The sequence below is a fragment of the Nannospalax galili genome, unplaced genomic scaffold (genome assembly GCF_000622305.1).
Source record: "Nannospalax galili isolate Female #2095 unplaced genomic scaffold, S.galili_v1.0 scaffold92, whole genome shotgun sequence".
NCBI lineage: Eukaryota > Metazoa > Chordata > Mammalia > Rodentia > Spalacidae > Nannospalax > Nannospalax galili.
This window is the reverse complement of record NW_008331545.1, coordinates 385172-406315: the sequence shown is the minus strand read 5'-3', so window position 1 is coordinate 406315 and position 21144 is coordinate 385172. Positions and strand designations below refer to the sequence as shown.

The following is a 21144-nucleotide window of genomic DNA, read 5'->3' as shown; positions in this document are numbered from 1 at the left end:
CCATTAAGTCCAGTTAGTGTCTTGTGCATGGTTGTTGGGCATCCACTGAAGCACAGGAAGCCTACTAGAAGGAACACCCTCAAAAGAAATGGTTCTTCCTCCCCCTGCCACATCTACCACCTGCCAATAGCTCTCAGTAATGGAATCTTCAGCTTAATACTAATTTGGGTTATTGTTCAGGTCCTACTATTGCTAGAAGCCCAAGAAAAGTGTTTCCAGTCCTTAACATCATTTAAAGGTTAAAACAAAAGAAAATGAGCCAGGAGGGAAAAGTATTACTGGGTAATGCATAATGTTTGTCCTGATTATCCTGTACAACAGCCAGAGTGTGAGGACTGACAATAAGTTGTTATTTTGCTATCATCTTGGTAAAGACAGGACATGTTATTCAAGGAAGAAGTGACGTGTCCTTGGGAAGCTCTGGGTCAGCTCCCACATGCTCCTGAACCAACGCTGGGCCTAGTGCATTCAACAGATGGGCAGTGTCTTGACCCTTTCTGTGGATAGTCTTGTTTTTGCTGATTTATGTTAAAAAGTAGTTGTTTGGCATTGTTTATATAAAAAGTGTTTCAACTTGTTAAATTACTAGTTTTCAGGTATTTTACTTGAAACCAGAGAAGCAAAGTACATTCTTTAAACATCTAAAAAATAACCTTTAAATTGCCCTTTTGTCCTAGTTTGTTTCTTCATTGCTGTGACAAAATACTCTGACCAATACCAACTTGGGGAGGAAAGGGTTTATTCAGCTTACATCTCCCAGGTCACAGTTCATTAGGGAGCTCAAGGTAGGAACTCGGGGCAGGAACCTGGAAGCAGGAGCTCCTGGAGCACAGGCCATGGAGGAACTCTGCTTACTGGCTTGCTCCCCTGGCCCTTGTTCAGCCTGCTTTCTTATGCAACACAGGCCCACCTGCCCAGGGGTGGCACCACCCACAGTGGGCTGGGCCCTCCCACATCACTCATCAAGAAGATGCCCTTCAGACATGGCCACAGGCCAGTCCAATAGAGGAAATTCCCCAATTGAGGCTCCCTCCACCCAAGTGTGTCAAGTTGACACTAAAGCTATTCAGTACACCTTTCTAGCAAATCACTTTCATTGATAATGATTTTTATGTAAAAGACTAAGTCTACTATATCAATAAAAAACAAAGAGATACTTGGTTTAACAGTGTCTCTTTTAAAGTGAAAAAAAATCTGTCAGTAATAACATACTTTCTCTACAGATTACAATTTAAAATATAGAACACATTTCCACCTGTTCATAATAAAATATAAGAAGCATGTGTAGTACAAAAATATTACTTTTCCAGCACTCAGGAGGCAGAGGCAGGCGGAAAGCTGTGAGTTCAAGGCCAGCCTGGTCTATATAGTGAGTTTCAGGACAGCTGGGGTACAGGGAGACCCTGTCTCAAAAAGACATATATATATATATATATATAATGTATTTCTACAATAGAAGAGTCTATGATACAAAAGAAATAGAGTTCAATAATAAATTAACAATTTCACAAAGCAGCAATTATAAAGAAAGGACTTTTTTGGTAGCTAGACTTAGCAACATTCTGTAAACAAACATTAGCTCCATGTTTATGAAATATGAGAACGACTAAAAGGTGTATTTATCTTGCATCCTCCCCTCATTTATTTTTGAATTTTAATATTCTTGGACAATTCCAAAGCGTTTGGAGGCTGACTGTGAAGCACAAAGGATAAAGACAGATTTCTGCCTCAGGAAGCTTCCCACTGATGACTCCCACTCTGGTAAACAGCTTATACAGGATATCTGAAAGGTCAGTACAGACTTCCTTACTGAACTTGAAGTCTTCTGAGTAGACATGAGTTAGAGTGGTGGTGGTGGTGGTGTGTGAAGTATCAGGTTAATGCCTGGTATAGTTGCTCCACTAAGTGATAACTTTAAGAATTCTAAGTTTTGAAAGGAAGCTAGTTTACCACTCAATGTTTCAATAGTTAGTTTGACGATCACATCTCGCTTACACCAGAGGTTGAACAACAGAGAGAAAATTCCTTACTGCTATACAAATTTAGAACCCAACAAAATTGCTTATTCAATATGCCTAGAGTGACTTTTTTTCAATTTAATCATAAACAACTTATAATTATTTTGTGAAAGTTCTATTACAAAAGTTGTGAGCTATCAAATCAATGCCTATTGTCGAGGATGGAAACACCTGTGTAATCCAAAATGTTCCTGTCTGTATTTACTATGGACTATGACCTATGTCTCACAAGAATACATGTAGGCATTGCAGTTTAAAGTCCTATAAAGCTTTATTTCTATAAAATTTTCCCACTGGTGCAAAAATGCTTTGCTTTTATAGAAATAACAATTATGTTAGATATGTAATTAAGTACATGTTTTAAAGAATGATTTTTTAAAAAAGGGTCTCATTAGCCCCAGCTGGCCTGGAACTATGTTGTAAACCAGGCTGGCCTTGATCTCACAGAGATCACCTGCCTCTGTCGCCAAGAGTGCTGGGAGTAAAAGTGGGCGCCATTAAACCTTGCCTGATAATTGACAATTTTAAAGGTAACAAAATTTAACGTTTTTGTTTTCCTTCAGCTTTGCTTTTACAATGCCTGCTTAACATTTACCTTTGAATCATTCAAATGACATCACTGAAAAATGTATCTAATACAATATAAACAAGTTTATTTTTGATGTGTGTCTAACCATCGATTGATGGCCATTTTCAGAGTCCTGTTTGGTGTAAGTACCAGTGAAGGAAGAGCCAAGTTGGTCATGGGACTTGTACGTTTCTTTTTGCTGATCCAGCTTTCCATTGCTTCTTTTTCATAGGAATAGCCATCTGAAAAAAAGTACACATTATTTAAGATACAGGAAAGGGAAGTTAGAGTAATGAAATGAGTAGAGTGTAAAAACTCTATTGCTAGGTTGTCTATTGTGATTTAAGTGGTTTTCTTGCCAAGCCTATGCCACTTCCAAATTATCCTGGCTGCAGCAGCTAAATTCTACCACTACAGATGCATTAAGCTTAGATGGTGTTTTGTCAATCAGGATGGTGCTTTGTAAATCAGATCACCTAGAACAGCATCATTATATGCTCATAATACTGTACCTGGTCCTTTCCAACAAAAGACCTGAGACCAGAATCCTGTCAAAATTCAGATACAGTGGTGAAGAGGAGAGACCTAGATAGAGTAATAGTTATGATAAAATTGTATTAAAATAAGGGGGAAAGAGTCTTAGGCTCAGCAAGACCTGTTAGCATATTGAATTGCCCAAGAAACAGTTGGAGATTACAGAACTTGACCAAAGAGGGGTATGAAGAAAAAAAAAATTAATTCACTACTATTTTAATACCTTGCTAAAGTGTTTGTTTTTACACATGTGAAGACTACAGTCCCTGAGCCAGGCATGGTGACACAAACCTGTAACCCCAGCACTCAGGAGGGTGAAGCAGGACTCTTGAGTTTAAAGCCAGTCTGGGCTCCATGAAACCTTAGGGTTCCCCCTTCACAGCTTTCGTGCTGATGCTTGTACCACTCTCACAAGGGCTGAAGAGCTTGGTCCCCTTCCCTGCTTTAATCTACAATGCCCACAACTGTTTCCAAACAGTGTCTTGACGTTGCCTTCTTCCTGCCTCCCGAGGCTAGGGTTTCAGGGCTTGTAGCACCATGCCCAGTTCACCCATGAGTCCATTTGTCTAAGTATTTTTCACCTTTCCTGGCCAATAACATTCTGTTTTATAACTATGCATTTTATTTTATCCATTTATCTGTCGATAGATGTTCAGACTGGTTCCACTGCAGGGCTATTCTCAATGCTGCCACCTGTGCCCAGCCACTTCTCCTACGACTGTATCAACCCAGGAGCAGAACTACTGCTGTTTTCACTTTTTGAGAAACTTCCAGGCTTGTTTCAACAATAGCCACACTATTTTACATTCTCCCCAGCATAAGATTCCAATTTCTGCCCATCTTTGCCCACATTTATTTCCCAACTTTGTAATTCTAGCTGTCTTAGTGGGGCTATGTTTTCTGTGTGGTTTTGGCTTGTATCTCACTAATGACTATGATAGTGTGCATCTTTTTCAAGTGTATATTGCCCATCTGTAGAACTGTTTATTCAAACTTTTTTTTTTTAAGACAGGGTTTCACTCTGTAGCCCATGCTGGCCTCAAACGTAGAGTAATCTTCTGGGATACAGGTATGTGCCACCATGCCCAGCTCTTTTTTTTTTTTTTTTTTGTCTTTTTGAGACAGGGTCTCCCTGTAGCCTCAACTGTCCTAGAACTCACTATGTAGACCAGGCTGGCCTTGAACTCACAGAGATCTGCCTGCCTCTGCCTCCTGAGTTTTTAATGGTCATTTGTCTTACTGGTGAACTGTAACAATACTTTGAGTACTGAACTCAAAGAGATCTGCCTGCCTCTGCCTCCCAAGTTTTTAATGGTCATTTGTCTTACTGGTGAACTGTAACAATACTTTGAGTACAAAACCCTCAATTTAATTGATGAGTTTGTTGAACTTGTCTTCCATATTACCAACTGTATTAGTCATTTTTCTGTTGCTGTGATAGAAAGATCGTGACCAAGGGAACTTATAAAAGAGCTTATTTAGCTTACAGTTCCAAAGGGGCAAGAGTCCATCATGGCAGGGAGGCATGGAGGCAGAGGTGGCTGGAGTAGGAACAGAAGCTAAGCTCTCACATCTTCAACCAGGCAGAGAGTGACTGGAGATCTGGCAAGACTTAAGAATCTCTAAGCCCACCTCCAGTGACGTGCTTCCTCCAGCATGACCACACCTTCTAAGTCCTCCCAAAACAGCACCACCAACTGGGGACAAAATATTTGAATACTTGGAGCCTATGGGGGACATTCTCATTCAAACCATCACACACATTACTAATAAAGTATGTGCATTTTAGTATTACCACATAAAATAAGTTCGATGTCAACTAATTCCTTGCCACCAGGCCAGATAAATGTGATAATGGTGTGGTATGTTTTAGCCTTCTAAACAAAGAACCTCTAAAAAAGAAAGTGGGTCCACTGTGGTAACAGGATACTTTGTGTTACCTCTGGCAGTGTTTACATATAATTAATATTTCTAAATACTCCTACGTATTCAGAAGGAAGCTAAACTTTCTATTTTGAAGTTTCAGAATTTGCTTTATCTCTAGGGTTCTGCCTACTTGGATTTGTTTTGGACGGAGGTATGAGCAAGTCTAATACCATGCTTTCTTCTCCCAGTGCCTGAAGTTTTGCCTTATGCCAACAGTTACTTGTTGGTGACTACCCAGACAGTAGTGATTAGATTATGTTCCCAGTGAATCGAGGTTTGCAGTATTATACAGTATCCTTTGACGCTTTTCTGGGATCTGGATTCTATCTTCCCAGACAAGAAATGTGTGACCCCACTCTTTTAGCTAGAGCTGTCTCATTTTAGATTGCAGTTAGGTTGTACTCTGTTAGCTAAACTTAGCATCTTTTATTTCTGTGAATCACAAATTCATTGACCATAGGAACTAGATTCAGAAATTTCTTTTGATCTATTGTTTCCACTATTTTTTTAAAAAGAGCCAAGAACATTGTAAGATAGTGTCCATTTGGTTCCTATTTATGCAGACCTATTTACTTAAACAAAAATTGACTTTTAATTAGCTTATTAAGCTTTTCCTATTCTGTGTCCATTTGGTTCCTATTTATGCAGACCTATTTACTTAAACAAAAATTGACTTTTAATTAGCTTATTAAGCTTTTCCTATTCTGTACTCAAGTGTAAGGTGGAAAATGACCGAGGAAGGTCCCAACATTATCGGCTGAACTGCACATGCACGCAACATGCCTCCCCAATGCACACGAAAGGATTCAAGCTGTCTACCAGCACTGGTCCCAAAACAGTGCTTAAGGGGGATCAGAGGACTAGGCAGAGCTCTCACATACAGACCACACTGCCTCCCTGTATACCTGATGTTCTTTGAATAAAGAAGCAACTAAAAGCAATCACAGCTGGCAATTTGCATTAATGAAATTTGAATTTTAAATTTGCATAAGAAGTAAAATGCAATTATAGCTAGCTTAATTAAAACATGTCACAAAAACTTTCAAATTTGCTTGTCTCTACTACATCTTAAAGTTTGTCCCCACACCCTAGTTTTCAAGGATCACACCCAGGCCTGATACATGCTAGGCAAGCACTCTTCCACTGAGCTACATCTCTAGCCCTGACCTGAGGATTTTTAAACTCTGAACAGAATGAAGAAAAATTATAAAATTAAAAAAGCTAAGGCTGGGGAGATGGCTCAGTGGTTAAGAGCACATACTGCTCTTGAAGAGGATCAAAGTTTGAGTCCTAGCACCCACACTGGGTGGCTCACAACTGCCGGGAACTCCAGCTCCGGGGATCCCATGCCTTGGGCCTCAGCAGGCACTGGCACTTGTGCACATACACATAATTTTAAAATTATTTTAAAAGGCTCATATGGAAGGCAGGGAAGATGGTTTAGTGGGTAAGGACCTTGCTGCACAAGCACCATGACCTGAGTTTGAATCCCAAGAAGTCATGTAAAGCAGATGTGGCAGGGCATGGCTGTGATCCCAGCATTCCTATAGGACAGGAAGCCGACACAAGAATCCTTAGAGGCCTGTGGACGAGCCACCATGTCATACAGAAGCAAGAAACAAAGAGATCCTGTCTCAAACAAGGTGGCAAGTGAGGACCCAAACTCAAGGTTATCCTGGCTATACTGATGCCATGAAATTCCCCCCGCCACACACAAGCTCCTAAATTATCTGAATAGATACAGTCCCAATTCTCCAAAAATTTTATTACAGTTATTGGGAGAGTGGTACAAGAGGTGGTCAGAAGAAAACTTGTGGGAGTCAGTTCTCTCCTTCCACATATGGGTCACAGAGTTCAAACTCAGGTCATCAGGCTTGGTGGCAAGCACCTTTACCCACTGAGCCACCTCATTAGCCCTATTCCCAGTTTTCTATTTCATAATTTACCTATTCCTGGACTTCATTTTCTAGTAAGAAAGCAGGTTAAGTATACCTAAAACTTTCTTGCTACTTTCATGTCTAGAAATGGTGAATGAAAGCATGTTAAGATGGATAGCCGATTTGCAGGCTTAAGCATTAAAAAAGTTCAAATCTTAATTCACTGCCTCAGGCTCTGAATTTATTCATTCTCTCTCTCTCTCTCTCTCCCCCTCCCCCCTCTCTCTCCAGCCTCCTGTCTAAGCAGAAGAGACCAAGCACACATCACCCATCCAGAGTCAAATCTCTTCCCCACCAGACCTCCAAAGGAAAAACATGACTGAAGACCAAGGGACAGACAACAAAGAGGTGGAGCCCAAGAGCCTCAGACAATGAAACCAACAAATAAAAGCTCTTCAGTTTTTCTAATGAGTCTAAAAACATACACTATAAAATATGTTTAATACTCAATATGCAGTTACCAGTACTTCGTTATTGTTACAAGGAACTATTACTTATATTCATTCATTCTACACAACAAACATCGTTATTTCTGTTGAGAAAACCAAGGTAAAGGCTGTATAACTTTCCAAGGTAAACAGGTATGGGGTGACAAACTGGAATGTAAACCCAGGCAGCCTGGTTCCACAGTCTACCCTTATATTTTACACGCTAAGTGGGATTTCCAGAAATGACACATAGATGAAGTGTTGAGAAAGTCTCAATGGGCAGGTAAGTAACAGCCAGTAGAAAGGTCTCAGGAAATTACCTAGAAAGGCTTAAGAGGTACAGTGTATAACATGAGTCTAGTTGAAATTTTCCTACAGTTGATGAAAGGAATAAATGCCATTCAAGAACCACAGTGTGCTCTGAACAAAAAACAAATCCATGCCCAAGAATCTCTCTGAAGTCACAATAGGAATAATTCACAGTGCATCTGAACTTCAGTGAGAGTGCTCCAGGATGTGGGAGCTCTGGAGACCAGCAACATGATCGAACCTAAGAAGGTAGGGTTTTATTTAGAAAAATCATGTCTGAATTATGAATTAATTCTTTCAAACATTCAAAACAGACCTGAAAGAATAGGAATACCTAACTAGTACAAAGTTACTGGTTTTGCTACTCAACATTTAGCCTTTTTATAATCCTAGTCAAAATATCAAATTTTCCTTTGTAACATAACAAAATGATTCTAAGATTTTGCTGGACACTAAAAATGACCAAACTAGGTCAAAATAAGGTTTTTTTTTAATTGAAAAGGCATAAAACTAAACCAACTCACTTAAATAAACTAAAATAGTGAAGCCTAGCAGGATTAAAAATTTATTCCCAGAAATATTTATACATACATCTGTATAGTGAAGCCAATTGGCAAAAAAGGATCAACAGGGCTAGAGAGGTAGCTCAGTGGTTAAGAGCACTGGTTGCTTTTACAGAGGACCCAGGTTCAATTCCCAGCACCCACATGGTGGCTAAGAACCATCTTAACTCCAGTTCCAGGGGATCCGACACCCTCTTCTGACCTCTTTAGGTACTGCACGACACAGGTACACTTACATACAGGTAGGCATACACATAAAATTTTTTAAAAGTATCAATAATCATAAATATGCACTACTTAACTACACTATTTAAAGATGCGGATTGGACTTTTAAAATTTTGTTTCTTGGGTCCAGGGATATGGTTCAATAGGTAAAGGTGTCTGCTGTCAAGCATGACAACCTGAGTTTAATCCCCAGGACCACATGGTAGAAGGAAAAAAATAGACACGCTCGAAAGTCATCCTCACCTCCACTCACACAATAAATAAATTAGCTTCTCATAGGAACACAGGAAGGTTAGAAATGAATCGATGAGGGATCTCTAGGGATTATGCTAAGCAAAAAATAAGGTCCATTCCAAACAGTTATTTACTACGAGTCTATTCATGTAATACTTATGAAAGAATTATTTTGGTGGAAAACAGATTGGTGGTTTCCAGTGGCAAAGGTGGAAGAGACTAGATGGATGAGGCAGTTACTAAAATGCAAAGGGAAGAGCTGTTATGGTTTTATAACTGTTCTACATCTTGACTATAGTGGTAGGTTAGATAAAACTCCAGAACTAACTATAGACCTTAACATACACACACCCAAGTAAAATGGGAAATCAATATAAAATAACTCATCCACTCTAGAAATCCGTTTATAAGTAACTACAAACTACAAATACATATATATGTTGGCCAAAATGTTCATGACCACACTGCTTATGGTAACCAACAGTGCCCAGGATAAATAGAATGAACAGGACTGGAGTATCTGTCACTGCCGAGGATATGATTAGTGTGTGGGAGGCCTTGGGTCCAATCCTTAGCACCCACCCACCTCCAAAAGAAGTTCACACAATGGATTCACATACTGAAGTGAGAAATTCCTACTTTGTGTAACACTATGCATGAATCTCACAAACACATTTAATGAAAGAAGACAGACCCAAAAGGACACACACTTTGTGAGCCCATTAAAAATTAACAGTAATCTGTTATAGGCTAAAAGGGGAGGGGACCCCAACATTTTAATCCTCAAACTAAGGAGGGAAGAGAAATTTTAACTTGCTAGAGAGCAGCTAATATCATCTGAAGGCTTAAAGACTGATCTCAGAGAAGATCAAGGGAAACATGTCTCTTACCCTTTTTAACTTTATATTGGATATCCTGGCCTGTGTAACAAGAAACAGGAAAAAGAAAAACATTCAGATCAGAAAGAAGAAACCAGCTGCCTCCTGGCAAATGACATAATAAAAGTCACTTATGTAGAAAAATCTAAGCATCTGTTCAAAAGCTGTTACTAATGAATATAAGGTCACAGGGCACAAAGCCAGTATTTAAGACCAATCATATTCCTGTTTACAAACACATGAAAATTTTAAAACCACAGTGTTGTAAAATATAAATTAAAGGTAATTTTAGCAAAAGATGTGCAAATCTACACTAAAACACAGCACTGCTAAGAAAAAGGAAAGAAGACCTAAGTAACTGGCAAATGGTACCTCAAGTGCATCTACAGATTAAATACCATCCTAATTGAATCCTGGAAAGCTCCTCTGTGAAGCTGAGAAAGTGACTCTAAAATCTAAATGTAGGAACCAAATCTGAGGATTCACATTTCCTGATTTTGAGATTTGCTATAACGCTACAGCAATCAAGCACCTTGGTACCTGACACAAGGTCAGACATGAAGATCAGCACAAAGCCCAGAAAGAAACCTATGAAAGTACTTTCCAACCAAGATGCCCAAGTAATCCACTGGGAACCATCTCTCAGTAAGTGATGAAAAAACACCCAGATGTCCACTTAGGGTTCAGGAAAAAAGTTTTATCTCATACCATACATAGAAATTAATTTGAAAAAAACTATAGACCTACATATGAAGTTTAAACTATAAAATGCCCAGAATAAAACAAGATAAATCTTAGAAACCTTGGATAGACAGTCTTCTTACAATTCAAAAATTAAAGTGAAAAATAATAAATGGAACTTAATCAAAATTAAAAACTTATTTTTAGGGCTGGAGAGGTGGCTCAGCAGTTAAGAGCACTGACTGCTCCTTCCGAGGACTTGGGTTTGATTCCCAGCACCCACATGGTAGCTACGAACCATCTTTAATTCCAGTTCCAGGGGAATACGACGCCCTCTTCTGACCTCCGCGGCACTGCACGACACGGGTGCTCTCACATACATGCAGGCAATACACTCATACACATAAAATAAAAATAATAAACAAGGGGCTGGAGAGATGGCTCAGCGGTTAAGAACACTGACTGTTCTTGCAGAACACCTGGGTTTGAATCCCAGCACCACGTGACAGCTAAGAACTGTCCGTAACTCCAGTTCCAGGGGATCCGACAGCTTCTTCTGTCCTCCATGGGTGTTGCACCACACGGGTGCACTTTACATGCAGGCATAACACTCATACACATAAAATAAAAATAATAAAATAATAAAAATTTTTTTAAAAACTTATTTTCAAAGATTATTAAGAAAATGATGCAAACTACAGAGAAAAGATATATGTTACCTTACAAAAGACACACCCAGATTAAAAATCTGAGACCCCATTACAAAATGAAGTAAAGGTTAGATGGTCCATGTTTACAAAAAAGTCACGATGGGCTGGGCGCGGTGGCACACACCTTTAATCCCAGCACTCGGGAGGCAGAGGCAGGCAGATCTCTGTGAGTTTAAGGCCAGCCTGGTCTACAAAGTGAGTTCCAGGTCAGCTGGGGCTACAGGGAGACCCTGTCCCAAAAAAAAGACACAATAAATAAGCACATGAAAAGATTATCATTAGTGGGGTGGGACTGAATTGAAAGTACAAGGAAATGCTTCTTCATACCTAGTATTCACACCTAGACAAAACTAAGAATTAGTAATAACCAAGTGTTTACAAATATGTGGAGAAACTGACATTCTCAGCTATGAACTTAAAATGGTACATGCACTTTGAGAAAAATTTTAGCCATCTTAAACATGCACTTAGTAAACAATGCAGAAATCCCATTCCTAAATACTTTATCAAGAGAAATGGGTCCAGTCCGACAAAGATCTACATGAATATCACAGCAGCTTCAGACATAATAGCCACAAACTGGAAAAGACCTAAAAGCCCATTACCAGTTCATGGATAAGTGATTATGGTATATCTAGTGCAGTGGAATACTACTCATCAATAAAAAGAAATTAATTACTGACACATGCAATAAGATAAATCAATCATAAACACTCTGCTGGGCATGTCTAGACACTAAGGACCAGAAATTGAAATAGAATATTCTAATTTCATCCTTATTTCTGAATCATTAATGACAGAAAATAAATGTAAGTGATCTAAACAATCTACCCTCAAAGATATCTTGGTGACTGGGGAGATGGCTCAATGAGCAAGAGTTTGCTGTACAAGTATCAGGACCTGAGTTCACATTCCCAACACCTACATAAAAAGCCTGGCATGGCTGTGCGTGCCTGTAACTCTATCATCAGGGGCAGACAAGTGGATTCTGGGAACTCAATAGCCAGGCACCCAGCCTAGCCTAATCTATAAGCGTTGAGCTTCCTGTTTCAGAGAGAACTTGTCTTAAATGAGTAAGGCGAATAGAGGAAAATACCCAACGTCCTTTTCTGGCCTTTGCATGTGTGCACACCTACCTATCCACATGCATACACACACACACAATCTTCACATCTGATAACCAAACATTTTACAAATTTAGGTGAAACTGTTAAACTTAATTCTTCTGATCCGTTCACTTTGGATCTGATTTTTTTAAACCTACTTAAAAGAAATACAACAGGAATTTTCAAATCCTTCACATTTAAACAAACTGCTGTGAACTGTCCCCATTACTTATTTTAACAGCTTTGTACTGTCACACATACCTGATGCAATGACAGGATCTTTCATCAGTTCTCTAGTTATCGGACATATAAATTCATCAGGAATTCCGGAAGAAAGGGATTTCATATTGGTCCTGAGCTCTTCAATACTCCTCAGCACTTTACTACGCAGCCCTAGAGATTCTAAAAGGAGCATTTATGTTACAGTTAGGCAACAAGTAAAAATCTACATAATTAAATAAAACTAGGAAGTGAAATATGAATCTCAAAATTCCAAGATACAAAGATAGTTGATTCATAAATCTAGAAAAGAAGTTTGCATTATTTTTCAGTTCCGTCAATCGTTTTGTTACTGGATCCAGTATCTGAGACCTGAAAAGGTGGAAAAGTTGACTTTGGTTCAGTTCCAGAGCTGACCCCACTGCCTTTAGGCCTGTAGTAACGCATACTGTGGTGGGCGTACATGGACAAGAAAGCTGCTCTCTTGGTAGCTAGGGAGGGAGGGAGGGAGGGAGGGAGGGACTAGGATTCCAGTATCTCTTCAAGAGCACACCTCAATGACCTTACTTTCTCTGAGTCCCAGCTGTTCTGCCATCTCCCAGCAGCACTGGCAGACAGCCAGGAAGAGGGTCATTGACTCATACTAAAGATGGAAAACTTCTGGCTTCCTCACCAAAGACAAAGGCCTGGAAGCTTTTTTTCCCACTGGCAAGACCCTCTACTGCTAACCAGACCAGACCAGTCTAGATAAGCCCAAGGCAAGACCTGGACATAGCCTGGGGCTGTGGACCTATGAGCCCTCTCTTCTTTGTTTAAATTGGTCAATCAAAAATTAGGGGAAGCGGGCCCACCCAGTATCACCAACACTGCTTAAAAGACCCAGTCCTCCTATGGACTTTGGATTTCAGTTTCTGAATCCCCTCTTGGCTTATGGAAAGTGTCTCTGTGAGTGTTTGTTTCTTCACTTTAAAAAAAAAATTGTATTTTATTTTTATTTTATGTGTATGTGTGTATTGCCTGCACGTAGGTAAATGCACCCATGTCATGCAATGCCCGCAGAGGACAGAGAGGCTGTCGAATCCCCTGAAACTGGAGTTATGGACAGTTGTTAGCTGCCATGTGGGTGCTGGGATTTGAACCCAGGTCTTCTGCAAGAACAGTGTTCGTAACTCCTGAGCCATCTCTCCAGCCCCATGTTTCTTCACTTTTAATAAAGTTTGTTGCCTGCTATATCTGAGATTCTTCCTGCCTCTTAAATTGGTGGGAAAAAACTAACTCAATCGAGACCCCTAGGCAACAAAAGCCCTGTGGGCTGAACACATGGCACATATCCAAACCCTAGAACTTAAAAAATGATCAAAATGCTTTATGGGCTTTCATGACTTCTTGGGAAGAAAAGATAAAGAAAAGCCTCTGAAAAAAATCTCCCTCCTAATTAGGAATGTATGACTATTACTTAAATAAATAATAAATGCTGACATAGAACAGTTTCTTGGCACTTGTCATTCCACATTTCTACCATTTTATCTATTCCAAACACCAGGATGAGTAACAATGTGCAGTGTTCGCTGGACCCAGCCACTGAGACCAGCCAGTATGCAGACGGAAGTCATGTGTTTGGTTAGCAGACTCATTGCCTTTCTATTATCTTCTGAAACTGATTTTCTTATTTTTCATCATACACACTTCATGCTTTTGAATGAGACATTAAATATGACCGCAGTATTCACAAATTCATGGATTTAAAATGCCTTAAAACATCATTCTTTCAACATCAAAAATGGAAATTCCTTATACAAATATACAACAAGACACAAGGAACTATTTAACTAAAACTCTATGTGCTGGATAGCTTTAGTGTCAACTTCACACACCTGGGTTGAGGGAGCCTCAATTGGGGAACTGCCTCCATTGGACTGGGCCTGTGGCCATGAGTGATGTGGGAGGGCCCAGCCCACTGTGGGTGGTGCCATCCCCGGGCAGGTGGGCCTGTGTTGCATAAGAAAGCAGGCTGAGCAGGTGCCAGGAGAGCAAGCCAGTAAGCAGTGTTCCTCCAAGGCCTGTGCTCCAGCTCCTGCCTCCAGGTTCCTGCCCTGCATTCCTACCTTGGGCTCCCTGATGAACTGTGACCAGGGTGATGTAAGATAAATAAACCCTTTCCTCTCCAAGTTGGTAGTGGTCAGAGTGTTTTGTCACAGCAATGAAGAACAAACTAGGACACTATATATCTCTTAAACTCCTAGAACGTTGGCAAACTCAACAAATTAGATGCAGAATTAGGAAACACATTGACTATGACATTTGTTTAATCACACCACTCTGAAGTATGCTTTTTGGACGGGACAGGATCTTACCAACAAATTTTCATCAGCAAACCTAGAAAATTCTTGGTTAAAGCACCAGATTCAGATATTCAAGTATGCAGAAAGTCCCTTTATTATGTATTTACAAAAGAACCATTTTTAACAGGCTTGACAGGATGCTTACTTCTTAGTAAGTTTTTTGTACCAAACACATTAGCTATACTATGTTGGTCTCTGACAATCCAGTATACTTTATAGTACACAACTTCCATGGACTGGACAGCAAACAAACTCAGGTTTTATGCTGGCGGTAGGAACTGTCAACAGATATGCCACAAAGACAAATGCAAGCAAAAGATTTATACACATAAGAGATAAACTTCAAAAGCAGGCAGATCTCTGTGATTTCAAGTCCAGTCTGGTCTACATAGTGAGTTCCAGGTCAGCTGGAGCTATAGGAAGACCCTGTCTCAAAAAGACCAAAAAAAAAAAAAAAAAACCAAGAAAGAAAAAAACTTCATCAGCATCATCAGTTTGGCCTTTATATTTACTTTCAATCCCAATTTTAATTCTGTCCTAGCCCAGATTACTATTTTGAGGAAGGGTTTGTATTTTTATGGGGGTTTTGTTGTTTGGTTTTTTTTGAGACAAGGTCTCCCTGTAGCCCCAGCTGTCCTGGAACTCACTATGTAAACCAGGCTGGCCTTGAACTCACAGAGATCCACCTGCCTCTGCCTCCCCAGTGCTGGGATTAAAGACGTGCACCACCATGCCCAGCAGGTCTGTATTTTTAAAAATTCAAAACTAAGAGAAATTCATTGTAGCTTACAACTTGGAGGTTAAAAGTAGCTTATTGAGCCTTCAAACTGAAGATTTTTGAAAACAAAAACTTCAACATATTTTAGAATGGTCAGGTGTAGCCAAGCATGCCTATGATCTTTGCCCTCAGGAGCTGAGGCAGGAGAATCACACAGTCAGAGCTAGCCTGGGCTACATAGTTAGCTCTTGATATAATACTAAAAAGAAAAAAAGCTTCAGAATGATATGAAAAGTCAAATGTCCTAGTCAATTTATTTTCAATTCTACTTCTAATTTATTGAGTTTGCCAACTTTCCAAACTCTAAAGTAAAATATTCATATGTTGAAACCTAATCATCATTGCTTCCCAGCCTTTGAGCTAAGATAAAGTATGAAACCTAATTACTAAATGCATGGTACTGTCACAAGGTGGGGCTTTGAGGATGGACAGGACCAATGTCACTATAAAGAGGCCCCAGAAAATGAACTCATCCCTTTCAATAGATGAAGAAACAGCAGGAAGGCACTGTCCATAAACCAGAAAGAGTCCCAGACCAGACACCAAACCTGCCAGTAACTTGATATTGGACTTTACAGCTTTTAGAATGAAGAAATACATTTTTGTTGTTTATAAGCTACGTAGTTTATGGGATTTTGTCATAGCAACCCAAATGAATTATGACATCATTAGTCATCAGGGAAATGTAAATCAAAACCTCAAGGAGAAACCACTTCATAACTACTGGATGGTGGTAATTAAAAGAGCAAATAAGTATTAGTGAGGATATAGAGAACCTGAGGCCCTCATTCAGCGGTGGGGGGATAGTAAAATAGCAGAGCTTTAATGTTTTTTTTAATGGCTCAGCGGTTAAGAACACTGGCTGTTCTTGCAGAAGACTCGGGTTTGAATCCCAGCACCCACATGGCAGCTAACAACTGTCCGTAACTCCAGTTCCAGGGGATCTGACAGCCTCTTCTGTTCTCTGTGGGCATTGCAAGACATGGGTGCACTTACCTACATGCAGGTAATACACGCATACACATAAAAAATAAAAATAATAAATAAAATATTTTTAAAAAATAGCAGAGCTGCTTCTGAAAACAGCTGACAGGTCAGTGTCATGCACAGAATTACCCTATGATCCACCAATTGAAACAATAAACACAGAAAGGAATGAAGTTTTGATACATGCTACAAGATGATTAAACCTTAAGAGAAGGAGGCCAGATACAAAAGATCACATACTGTTTGAGAACTCAGATGAGACATCAAGAACAGACACTGAAAATACTGATTCAGTGAGCTGGAAAGAAAAAGGAGTAGGGTATAGGATTCCTTCTAGAGATAAAGAAAATGTTCTGAAATTAAATAGTGGTAATGGCTGTACAACCCTGTGAACACGAACACACACACACACACACACACACACACAATGTCAAATGCAAAGATCACTATAAAAATGACAGTCAAGAGTTCACTTTTGGGGCTGGAGAGATGGCTCAGCAGTTAAGAGCACTGACTGCTCTTGCAGAGGACTTGGGTTTGATTCCCAGCACCCACATGGCGGCTACAAGCCATCCTTAACTCCAATTCCAGGGGAATCCGAAGCCCTCTTCTGACCTCCACGGCATTGCACGACATGGGTGCACTCACATACATGCAGGCAATACACTCATACACATAAAATAAAAATAACAAAAAAGTAAAAATAAAAAGATAAGTATTTTAAAAATCCATTTTCTCTCCAAATAGCCAAAATGTACTCTCCTACAAAGACTAAATTAGGATAATTATTGTACAAGAATATTAAGAGGAAACTATGGATGCAGTTAAAACCAGTATCACAGTAAAAACTATTAAATTTTAAATTTAGTAATTTAATTTTTTTTTTAATTTAAATTACTAATGTTAAATTATTAAAAATTTTAAGATTACCTGATTTTCACTAGTCTTACCAATTTTTAAATCATCAGCCAGACTTTCTTTGGTAAGGTTCAACAGTTCTTTTCCATCAATGTTGTTCATCTTGAAAATACCAACAAGGTCTTCCAAACCCTGTGCACGAAGCCATGCTGAGACATCCTCCTCTGACCAGTCTTCAGTAAACTGCTTCAGCTGATCATCAATGCTTCTTGCTTTAAAACACACACACACACACACACACACACACACACACACACACACGAGGGGAGGGGAGGGAGGGAGAAGCAAGTGAATTACCAACAAAATGTTTCTTTTATAAACTTTGAGTTACAAAGTAAATGAAATTTCTTTAAGTCTATGTTTTACTGCTTTAACTTCCTTTAGGCCTTGCACATGCTAGCCATGCACTCTACCACTGAGCTACAGCTCTAGCTCAATTTTTCTTCATTGTGTAATACTCATATCAGCAAAGGTATATTCTATTTGCTCTATCATCTCATATCAGCACTACTACTTGGTTATTTCTGACGATGATAAAAATAAAAACTCTAAATTGTATGCCTATTTTGCTTGATGAAGCCAAAAATAAAGGCAACAAAATACAGCCATAATTCCTATTCTGTCCTCAACTATACTTATCTGAAAAACAAGTATCAAATACAAACAACATAAAAACCATGGTGGTTTGCCAGTAGTTTAATGTAGGTCACTACTACAACACTGGCTTCTCTAAAATTATTAAGGTATATTAAATTCCAATGTGAATAGCTTGTCAAAAGATGAATTTGCTGAATTTTAGGGTTGGGGGCATAGCTTTGTGGTAGAAATAGTACATGCATAGCATGCACAAGACCTCAGGTTCAATCCCCAGACCATAAAGAGAAAAGAGTGCCTAAATTTCAGATTACAGTTGGTCTGGGTTAAAGATATAATTAAGCATAGGTAATTGGAAAGCTAAGATATACAGGATCATCATTCTAATTTTCACATGATAGATGAATGTTCCTTTTTTCCAAGGCTTGTCGTGAACATGAAGTTTGGAACTGAAAGTACCTCTTACTATGAATGGATGTTTATTTCAATGTAGTAAGTAGTATTTGTCACTGTGAATGTTTTTTTAAAAAGATGAGCTATCCTGGGGCTAGAGATGTAGCTCAGTGGTAGAGCACTTGTCCAGTAAGTGCAAGGTCCTGGGTTGGACAGCATGCAAAGCAAACAAAGGACGAGACACTTACTAACCTTGGCAAGGTGTTTCCAGGTCAAACTGCCAAATGTTCACTGTTTTGTCCATTGAACCAGTAGCAAGTAAAAGGGTATTGGGTGCAAAAGCACACGTTGTGACATACCTAGTTAATAAAAAGAGCTGTTACGTATCTTCTGGCTAATTTTTTAAGCACACTAAAACAAAGTGAAGTTAAATTCAGACCTGGTATGCTGAGTCAATGTGTGAAGGACATTCTGAGTATTCTGAAATCAACAAAAATAACTATATTTACTCAGGTAAGAGAAAAGATCCTGATAAAAATTCATTTACATGTTTTACATGCTATGTGCATTCTAATTATTAGGAACTAAAGTTGAAACTCTCACAGAGAATGACATCTACAACTAATAACATCGAGAGCTTTCTTCATTTAGTCACCAGCACTGCAGTATACTGACTACCCTCTTAGAGTTTAGCAGACCCTGGGAATTTGCTGATTTGTCTGAGACTGCTAATAAAACTCCAAGTGTCTATTAGATGAAATACACTGTATTTTTGCTGTGGCATCTGACCTGTACACATTACAGGATCAGTGAACAGAAATTAGTCACTAATTCTCAGAGTACACTTAGCTGACCAGTCAACACAGAACTATAGTTAACCGGGACTTGCCCGTGTTTTACAGAGAAAAGTTAGTATTATTAACTATTTTTGTGAATGTAAAAATATCATAAAAGCTAGTAAATACCAAGGATCTATTTCATCTGGCTTGAAAGGTCATTCCTACTTGTGGACAGAACTGCCAGGAACTTTACCTTCTGTGTGGATAACCAACCACCGGCTCCACACTGATGATTTACATCTCCACTGACTTGACCTAACCGCTGTCTAACTCAGTCATTATAAGGAGCAACTCAATATTGATTTTCTCTTAAAAGGATATGTTCATTGACTATATCTTTGTTAGATGTAAACCCTTTGTTCTTCTTTATATTCATGCAATTTGGTGTTGACTCATATAAATCTGCCCCCATACTCCCATTCTCCAAGTCTACAATAACTTACTCTTTCTTATTCGGGTGTCCTAATCCACTCTATACTCGACTACTGGTAAACCACATTCAAAATCCCTGCATCCTTCGCTGCTATGGAAGCTTGGTATACTAAATTTTTGGACACTGGTGCTCTTTAAGTCTATTATTTTCAATGATTAGGTTTAAAAATATATCCATCATAACAACATTATTGAAATATTTAAGGGTTTTCCTAGAATCAATTTCTTACTATTTTAGCACTGTAAGAATATATACTATATTCTTGAACATAATAAATAGAAACACATGTGGATTTCCTATCATAACTAAATTTGAAGTTCTGTTAACTATAAAAACCATTTACATAGTTGACACACAGACTTTGAAATACTTACAACATCATATATGATGACAGACTTATCCACTGACCTTTAAAAGAAAAAATAAGTAAGATGTGGAAAGTTCTACAAAAAGTGCAACATTCTTAGAAAATGCTAAAAACCTGACATACAATTATTTAGAATGGAGCCACTATCTGCAATTATTCTTGTAGAAAGAAGACTCATAATGCAGAGAAGGTTAAACATTGTAACAAAGCACATGATTTAGAAACAACAGATTTAAAAAATGCTTATCTCAGGCATGGTGGCACACGCCTTTTAGTTCCAGCACTCAAGAGGCAGAGGCAGGTGGATCTCTGTGAGTTCAAGGCCAACCTGGTCTACCTAGCAAGTTCCAGGCCAGCTGGGGCTACTGGGAGGCCCTGTCTCAAAACACACAGATGGACAGTCAGACACACACATACACGTATGTGTGTGCTTATGTCTCATTTTCTAATCTTTGTAGCAGTCTCTGTCATGATTCAGACTGCAAGGTCAACAAGATGAGCATAACTATCTGTGTAATATTAATATTTGTCTTCATTATTATTTCAAAGTAGTGGATTATACTCTGAAGACAAGAGTCACACTATTAGAAAGCTTAAAATTCCTCATTCAGTAGGCTATCCAACGCCTACACAATGGATACTGACCTCAGAATCTTTGTCATAAATTCAAACTAGAAATTATACTAAAAAAGTTCAAATCTAAAACAAGACAGGAAGCATATAATGTATTCTGTATATCAAAAACCCAAAACAGAATATGAAATAATATGAATATTGAATAAGTATACACTAGACATAATTTATAGATATTCTTATTTAGTCCTGAATTCCTCAAGTTACAGGTTATTATTTTTGGGATATCTAAAATTCTTAGGGAAAATTCCATTTTTTACAGCACATCTTAAAGTAAAAAGTACTGAGGAATGACATCAGCAACATGGCAAGCAGGACTCCTCACAGATCAATGTGGACAACTATCCCCGAACAAAAGTGCCTCCACAGGAGTGTGGAACCCAGGTGCTCTGCTCACAGCAGCATGGCTAGAAATCAGGAGCTGTCAAACTTTACTTTCAAAGATCATATGAAAGATAGATGAAAAATTGGTCAGTTGTAACAGATACATATATATTTTTTTAAAATTTTTATATTTTATTAT

The 21144-nt window shown here is 38.8% G+C and overlaps 1 protein-coding gene across 3 annotated transcripts in view; it reads right to left on the bottom strand.

Annotated features, from left to right (window-relative positions):
* Positions 1 to 2649: 2649 nt before the first annotated feature.
* Wdsub1 (WD repeat, sterile alpha motif and U-box domain containing 1) overlaps positions 2650 to 21144 on the bottom strand; it is a 39504-nt gene continuing 21009 nt past the window's right edge. For 2 of the 3 annotated variants that reach the window (XM_008826686.3, XM_008826687.3), the window contains exons 6-11: positions 19996 to 20029; positions 18789 to 18829; positions 18602 to 18708; positions 17395 to 17574; positions 12380 to 12520; positions 2650 to 2828 (exon numbers count right to left, since the gene is read on the bottom strand). In XM_008826686.3, coding sequence (XP_008824908.1) covers positions 2671 to 2828; positions 12380 to 12520; positions 17395 to 17574; positions 18602 to 18708; positions 18789 to 18829; positions 19996 to 20029 — 661 coding nt within the window. In that variant the 3' untranslated portion in view covers positions 2650 to 2670. Of the gene's footprint in view, positions 2829 to 12379; positions 12521 to 14537; positions 15106 to 17374; positions 17575 to 18601; positions 18709 to 18788; positions 18830 to 19995; positions 20030 to 21144 lie in introns of those variants that run through there. The other variant, XM_029560398.1, reaches the window with a different exon arrangement.